Source organism: Candoia aspera, chromosome 7 (assembly GCF_035149785.1).
Source record: "Candoia aspera isolate rCanAsp1 chromosome 7, rCanAsp1.hap2, whole genome shotgun sequence".
NCBI lineage: Eukaryota > Metazoa > Chordata > Lepidosauria > Squamata > Boidae > Candoia > Candoia aspera.
Genome location: NC_086159.1, coordinates 43,546,591 through 43,554,563, shown reverse-complemented (window position 1 = coordinate 43,554,563; position 7,973 = coordinate 43,546,591). Strand labels below are relative to the sequence as shown.

At 37.3% G+C, this 7,973-nt stretch overlaps 1 protein-coding gene across 1 annotated transcript; it reads right to left on the bottom strand.

The window, feature by feature from the left end:
• Positions 1 to 1,804: 1,804 nt before the first annotated feature.
• On the bottom strand, positions 1,805 to 6,662 carry CSRP2 (cysteine and glycine rich protein 2). Its single transcript, XM_063308499.1, has 5 exons — positions 6,501 to 6,662; positions 4,066 to 4,234; positions 2,913 to 3,042; positions 2,423 to 2,516; positions 1,805 to 2,087 (listed from the first exon to the last, which is right to left on the bottom strand). Exons 1-5 carry the CDS (start codon positions 6,610 to 6,612, stop codon positions 2,011 to 2,013), a joined length of 582 nt encoding a protein of 193 aa, XP_063164569.1. The 5' UTR covers positions 6,613 to 6,662; the 3' UTR covers positions 1,805 to 2,010.
• Between the last annotated feature and the right edge of the window lie 1,311 nt (positions 6,663 to 7,973).

Sequence of the window (7,973 nt, the reverse complement as noted above, 5' to 3'; positions counted from 1 at the left end):
CAGCCAGGAGATAGTGAACAGCATGTGTGATCGACTGGCAAGACTTCACCAGGAGGCTGGGATTTCATCTTTTCCAAGCCAGGCTGCAGCCCTTCAAGGGACAGTAAGTCCTGCCTTCCCATTTCTAAAACACATTTTTTTTTTAAAGTTATGTACCCTTTCTACAGTAAGAAGAAGCAGAATCTCTTGCTGCCTATCATTATTTCTGGATTATATTTTTTATTTTTTTTAAAGTTTTAGCTTGTTTCCCCATTTAAAGTGTAATAAGGATTGAGAATACATAATTGCCTTCCTATTATTTTTGGTACTGAATTTGAAGGATGGAATATTTTCTTACACATTGGGTTTGCTGTTTTAAATCTTCAGTTTTCTGTTCATTTTGTTTGGGATTTGTTTGCTAGTGTATTTTTCTCTTGCCAATTTTAAATGGAAGTTTTTTATTAACTCCTTTCTGCATGAGTCAAGTAACAAGGGGGTGCCATAATCTGTCTGAAGCATGGAAGATTTCAAAGAAGACTTTGCAGAGTTCTGTTGTGAGCTTAAGCAGACTTTTAACGAACTTCTTTCAGAGTGCTATCAAGTATTCTGCAGAGTGTTCGGGACACTGGAGAAGAGATTGTTGCAGACTCAGTCTTAGTTAATAAAATGGCTGGATCATCCTACATCATTGCTAAGCCTTGACACCGACTTGATGGCACCTAATCACTCAACAGTTAATATGTTAAAGAGTAAAATTCTAGCTGCGCTTTTCTAACTTCAAGGGTAATTTTCTTTGTTGTTTTATACCACCAAGTCAAGATTTGCTTGAGTCTTTATTTTTAAAAGATTTTTCTTATTTTGGTTGAGGTATGTGTAAGTCAGTGTTGACTCCTGGCAACTGCCTGGACAAGTCTGTGGTTTTGTTGGCAACATTTTCAGAAGTGGTTTGCCCTTGCCTTCTTCCTACATGGTCTCCCAGTTTTTAGCTCAATGCCTTTAACCACTACAGCAAACTGTCTTTTTAAAAGCTTTATCCGTTATTTGCTGCTGAATTTTCTGCAATTATTTTTATCCAATATATTATCAAAGTATTAATAGCTGGAATCAAGTATTAATTAGAATGAAATATCATTCAGTTGACTAATTTCATGTCAAATGCCTCAGAAGTGTCTTTAAAGCTACATGCTCAATGCCCACAAGTAATTTGTGTTTTTTTATGCAACAGAGGTTGTATCCTTGAAGAATATCAGGGATGTCACACCTTTTGTTTCCTGAACCTCTGGAACACTTACATGGTGTACCCCAAACATAAGGTAAAGGTAAAGGTTTCCCTTGACGTAAAGTCCAGTCGTGTCCGACTCTAGGGGGCGGTGCTCATCTCCGTTTCAAAGCCTTGGAGCCGGCGTTGTCCATAGGACACTTCCGGGTCATGTGGCCAGCATGACGACACGGAACGCCGTTACCTTCCCGCCGAAGCGGTACCAATTAATCTACTCACATTTGCATGTTTTCGAACTGCTTGGTGTGCAGAAGCTGGGACGAGCAACGGGAGCTCACCCCGCCGCGCGGTTTCGAACCGCCGACCTTCCGATCGACAGCTCAGCGGTTTAACCCGCAGCGCCACCGCGTCCCTTACACCGCCACCCCAAACATAGTTGTACTGAATATATTTTACACCAATTTTCTATATTATTCTATATTATACCAATTTGCCATAAATTGGTATAATATAGATGCCATAAAATACTTGCATGATGTTTCAAATTTATTTTAGAAAGGAAGTTGTTCTTTAAGCAATGGAATTTGAATGATTTTCTCCAGCAGACCTTTCAACTCAAATGAGTGTCTAAATACAAAGCTTTATTGAAATTGATTGACAGGTTATATAAAAATCTGCTTCAAGACTTGAAAACATGCGTTACCTACGGAAAAAGCAGTAGCATAAGCCAATAGCCGTTTCACAGTAAATGGTAGCATTTTAAGTTGTGCCTTGGAAAAAGAGAACCCTCTCTGTGCCAAGAAGCTAATGTGTCACTGAGCATGAACAAGAGCACCAGCTCCCTGGCCATAGCCAAATCCTTTGGGGCCAAAGTTCTTTGCATAACAACCTGCAGAGATGAAGAGTAAACTATTAGTTCCATTCAACCATAAATATGGTGGGTTTTAATATAATCAGGTACAGAGAATATCAGTTTGCTGATGTGAACCAATCTCCCTATACATGTATCTTGTGTAGATGTTATACAGAGTATATATAAAGATCTCTCACCATTCAATAGAGCTGTCCCATATGACAATAACTGGAGCATAGTATCACTTATAATTTTGTCTGCTTAAACTAAATCAGTGTGATAAATGACATTAGATTAATGGTAATCCCCTTTCTTTTTCAGATTCAAAGCTATGTATCTTACACTGGAACAACTGCAATATTTTATCTTACCTTTGCAATAAATTTCCCCCTCCTTCTCTGTAAGAGTTGTTGATTCAAGACTTTTACCACACTTGGCACAGCGAAAACAATTTTTGTGCCAAGGCTAGAAAGAAAACAAATTATTTCAGACTTCAATGTTTCATCATTTTAAATGTAGCATTTTTTTTTCAGTAGATGCATACAGTCTTTTTCATGGAGAAAATCTATGTGGTCGCTCACGGACAACACCAACTTGATCCCACACAATTGATCTAGTCTTCTAGGGATGATTATGTTTTTCGTATTAGATTGCTTTTTAGTAGAAAGCATTCCGATGCAACTACATTTGAGAAAATGAATTAGCCACCATTCCCAGATAGTGATCTTTCTTACCAAATTCATTAAAGCAAATGAAAACAAATAATCCAATTCTAACAAGTCAAGTTCATTTCTCTCAATTAAATTACCAAGCAAGTCCAGAATTGTTTGACAGGGCATTTGCAAGAATATGTTACCTTACCTTTCCAGCTCCTATTACTTTCTCAGCTGCATATACGGAGTCACCGCACCTGGAACATTTTTCTGACCCTCCAAATTTCTGAGCAAATTTTGAAGTATTTGGACTTGTTGCAGGTCGATGAGAAGGCGCACTAAAATGAAAAGAAGTCCTGGAACGAATGTCTTCCTGAATCAGCAGTGAACAGGTAGGCTAGACTGAGCTCTCATTAACAGTTTAGTACTGCAAAATCAGGGTCTTTTTTTTCTCCCCCTAACAGTAACTCTAGCTCTACGAAGAATGACAGCAAGGGAGGGTATATTGTCCAGATCTGGTTGCTTTATCGATCCCAATAGGATCACACGTCAATAAAGAGTGAGACAGCAGCAACTTCAATCCATCCACATTTCTGTGGCAAGTGAAAGAAGGAATTCTTAGATAAAAGATCAGGTTTGCTTGAGGAAAATGGGCTGCAAAGGATATAACGCATTGGTCTATTTACATAGATCAGTAAGTCTTTCCTCCACAATGCTTTGGTTATTGTTGTTACTAAATTTGTCTGCTGTCTCTTCCACCAGAAAGCAAGGCATGTACATGCTGGTTTGGAGGCAAGAGGAAGTAACTGCAGCCAAGTTTGAGCTGAAGGAAGAAGAACATACAACCATATTCCTCCAGTGGGAAACCATGGTTTGTGTTGCATCTGAATATAAGATTGCTCAATCTAACATTAAATGTGGCACTTAAAGTTTAAGATCTTAACATGATTCAACAAGAGACTAGACAGAAGTCTACTTCTTAAACACTCTTCACAGTGTTTCATCTGATCATAAAACTTCAGTCAATAGCAGGAATTGATCTTGACAAAAATATATATTTGCTTTTTTGAGCTTTGCTCTCACAGGATGTACCAATCCATTATATACAAATAAAAAAGAACTGACAATTTTCGGAAGGTGATGCTCCTTTGAACAGCTTCAGATCATTAACACGCAGGTACAGAAGCAGGGTGATCTTTTTATTCCATTTTTCTTTATGGTTGTTGTGGTTTGTATCTAATAGGTAACACATCTAATGTCTCAAGCTAGGACTGAGGCAAAGAGATTGCTATTTTCTGCATCCAGTTATTTGCTACAGTTCAAATTGTAGTCAGCTAGAGGTAAATAACTGCTGTACTTACTTGTCATGTTTTATGCCAAGCCTTTCCCCTCTGTCCATGTTGAGAGTGCCTGCTCCTTGCCCATACCCATATCCTTTGGGGCCATATTTTTTCCCATAGCAAGACTTGCAGTATATTTCTTCATCATGCATGGCCACAGTCGTGCTATCCAGGTTTTTCCGGCATATCACTAAGGAAGAAATTAGATCTCTGTTTATTACCTGAAAGTTTATTTTACTTGGGGTATCTTTTAGTAAGCTACTGCCTAATGAAAAACTGAGGAGGCTGGTTCTTCGAATGACAGTCTTGCATTTTGTTCTATTAAGACATTCTGCCCCCTTTGGCTTTTATGATTTGCATTTGCAGAAGGGAAACTTGATCGGTTTAATTTGTGAGGCTATGAAAGAACTAGCAGTTTTTCTTCATTGTTTTGAAACTCACAGAACTGCCATTTATATCTGTGCCAATAAGCTTCCCAAGGCCACTTTTACTTTACGAAATATCCACAACTTTATGCCAATCAAGGACTACATTTTTCTAGCTGTTCCATTAATACTTTGTGTGAAACTACTAAAATACAGAGCCAACTCTTAAATCCATGTCCTAGAATATCATAACTAGCTTATTATTTATTTCTCTTTTAGATGCAGATTGCTTGTTTAGTTGGCTGGGAAACAGGCCAGCATCTCTATATTAATGAGCAAATAAAAGCTTTTATACAATCACTTACAGTTCCCCATTATACACATTTTATGAAAGTACAGAGTAAAATAGTTCAAGTTACACTTGCTGAAAACAGTATTGCTTTGAGTATTTGATCAAAAACAGGCATTTTAGGATAAATATAGTAGAAGACCATAATGGTCACCCAGTAAATTAGATTCTTCCACAACTAAGACTATAAAAGCATCTGCATCGAAACAGTAGCATCAGTACCAAACCAGATGTTAATACAAATGAAAAGCCACTCTAAATTTCAAGCTAAGGGCAGCAGAAATCAGGATTGCAGCATGAAAGAATTAACTCTTTATGGAATTATGTCTGTCTCCTTTCCCCCACCAGGTTGTTATTAGCAAAATTTAGTGAAAAGAGATGCACTTTTGTCATATCCTGTCTGGAAGTCACTTTTCCACATCAGAGCTTAGCCGTATCACTGCAGTATGTTTTAGAAATGGTTTTGTTTCTGTTCCTGATTTCATTTTTGTTCAGGTACTTAAATTGAATTCCATGCTTCAGTTTAATTATTTGTTAGATTGTGCACAGTATCAGTGTGTTTCACACTTCCCTAAAACACTGCTATGTTTCTAATTTTGAAACTCATTGGATTCACCAATTACAAGTCATGTCTTTTGACAAAGAAGCTTTTGGGCTTAATCCTACATTTAGAGAAGCTAATTTTAATTATAGTACGTATTCCTTCATCACTGAGTATAGTTTGTACATTTTAGAAACCTATTTCTTCTTGATGTTCAGTTCTGTAAAATGTGAAGAAGCAATCCTGAAAGCAGACTGTAAAACTAAGTATTTATTCTTCTCAGCCCTTGCCATTTACTTCATGGATTTTACTGCAAGCGTTATCTTTCACAGCAGTTGAAACTTGACCCAGCTTCTACTTGAATGTACCTTGTAAAGATTCCAATTCAACTTTCAGTTTAATCATTTTTATCCACTTATTTTATGTAAGCTACAATTAGGTTTTATCAAATGACAGTACTATTCATGACAGTTCCACCAGCCATTTGTTTGAAATGATTGTTTTAGCTTCTAATTAAGTTTTTTTAGTACAAAAATTCAGCATTTTTATAACCTGCTGGGCTGAAAAATCATATCAACTCTGCTTTTAAAGGCAGTCTACAACCGCTGTAGCAAAGCCAACAGAATTTTGCCTCTGTTAGGGTGAAACAGAAAACCAACTAAATCACATCATTAACTTATTTGGTATAAGCACTGAAGGAAGAAACTAGTGTATAATTTCTCAAAATGATACTGAAAATGTAAATTGCTAGAACAGCTTGCAGTATGAAAACTGCATCTTGACTGAATAATTCTGTATCCTGCTAGTTGAAGTAATAAGGTTTATATTCAAAGCTGTCTACATTGATCAAAGTGACAATCTTGTATATCATTAGCAGGTATGGTGATATATTTCGGAATTATATTAACTTGCTGCTCTTTTAAAACTGCCAGTATTAGTCAGAGCTAAATGACTATCTCAAAGCATTTTCTTAACAATACATTTGCTCTGCAAAGGTGGAATTTGCATGAATCACACTAGAGATATGGAACACAAATTTGCAAAATACAACCTTATATCACCTCACATTCTGATCTTCGTTCTTTGGAGCCACAAGATGGCAACTGTATACTGTAGCTCAATAAATTTAGATTCTTGCTATTTATGATCCATACTTCTCAATGCTGGTACATCATTCAAAAAGAGTTTCATAGGTACTTACTACAAAGAAAGCAGCATCTGTGGAAGCTTCTCCCATCACACTGGACTTCTTCTGCATGGTATACAATTCTGCCGCAGGTTCCACATTTGTTTCCACCTCCCCAGTTTGGCATTTTGAGTCTGCAGAATAAATGCTAGCAATTAGCAACAGGATAAAGAATGTGCTCCCATTAAGGCAGTGCTTCCCAAACCTGGGTAAATTTTCCAAAATTGGGTAAAAGTGGTTTTTCCTTGAGCAACGACACACCAACCCATTAAAATGACTTAAAGTGTTTTATCTACATTGAGTAAAAAGGACTTTCTGATAAGTGGCTTTGGGTAATGAAGAAAAGTTTGGGAAGCACTACATTAAGGGCCCTTTTGCACCACAGCACTGAAGCGCTGTTATCCATGGTGCAAACTGGCTCAAATAAGTGCTGACCATACTTCCAACCCTAATTCTGTCTTAGCAATAGAGAAAGGGTATTCTGTCTGCAAAAGAAGTTGAGGGAGCAGAAAGGAGCGGTGATCAATGGATCCTCTGCTGTCAACTACTGGATGCTGAAGACCCACTTGTTGGGATGGGATGAGCAAGGATGGGTCCCTGGGAGAGAGGCTTTAGCCACATTTGCCTGCCCTGGTAACTTGTCACTTAGGCTATTTCTGAGTGTAGGTCCACCAATTTTCTAAAACTCCAAACGAAAGAAAGAATGGTAAACTTGTCTACCAGTCATTCAGAAGATTGGTAAACCTTTGTCCAAAAATAACCAGTGCAAACATTAGGATGGAGGACGGATGTTGGGTGAAGCTTCCAGCTGTCATCCAGTCCATTGGTATTTCAGCTGAACTATTTTTGCACAGAGGTTTACCAGTATTACAGACACCTGATAGTTTACTGTTCTTCCTGCCATTTAAGCTGTAAGTGAAGAGTAGTAGAACAGTCTGAAAGGGACTGTTTCAGTTTAATTATGGTTTACTTTTCCAGTAGAACTTATATGTAGGAGTTGTTAAACAATGGTTGCTAGACCATTGCTTAGACATAAACATGCTTGGAATGTGGATAAGATTAATAATTCATCCAAAATACAACATCGTCATCATTTTCAGCTAACTGTTGCAACACATACATGATTTAGTAGTAACATGCTAGTAATGCTATATTTTGAGAATTTTAGCTTATAGCATAGTTTGGCATTATATAATGATAAAAATGAGATGGAAAAGTGACAATGTGCCATGTACCTCAAGTACTTGTAATTTTTCATAAATTTCAATCAAAAAAAGGATATATTTTATCCTATGGTTTGGTTTCACTATTCAACATCTATTCAAAGTATGAGTCCGAGAGACACACAAGCCTGTTTCAAAACCTTTGCACTAGAAGACTCCCACATTTTATAGCATCTCCTAAAGATTAAGAACCAGCTTCCTGTCATTCCACACTTTGTTTTGACAACAATCTAAGCAACCAAGAATTATATACAAGTTTTTCTGC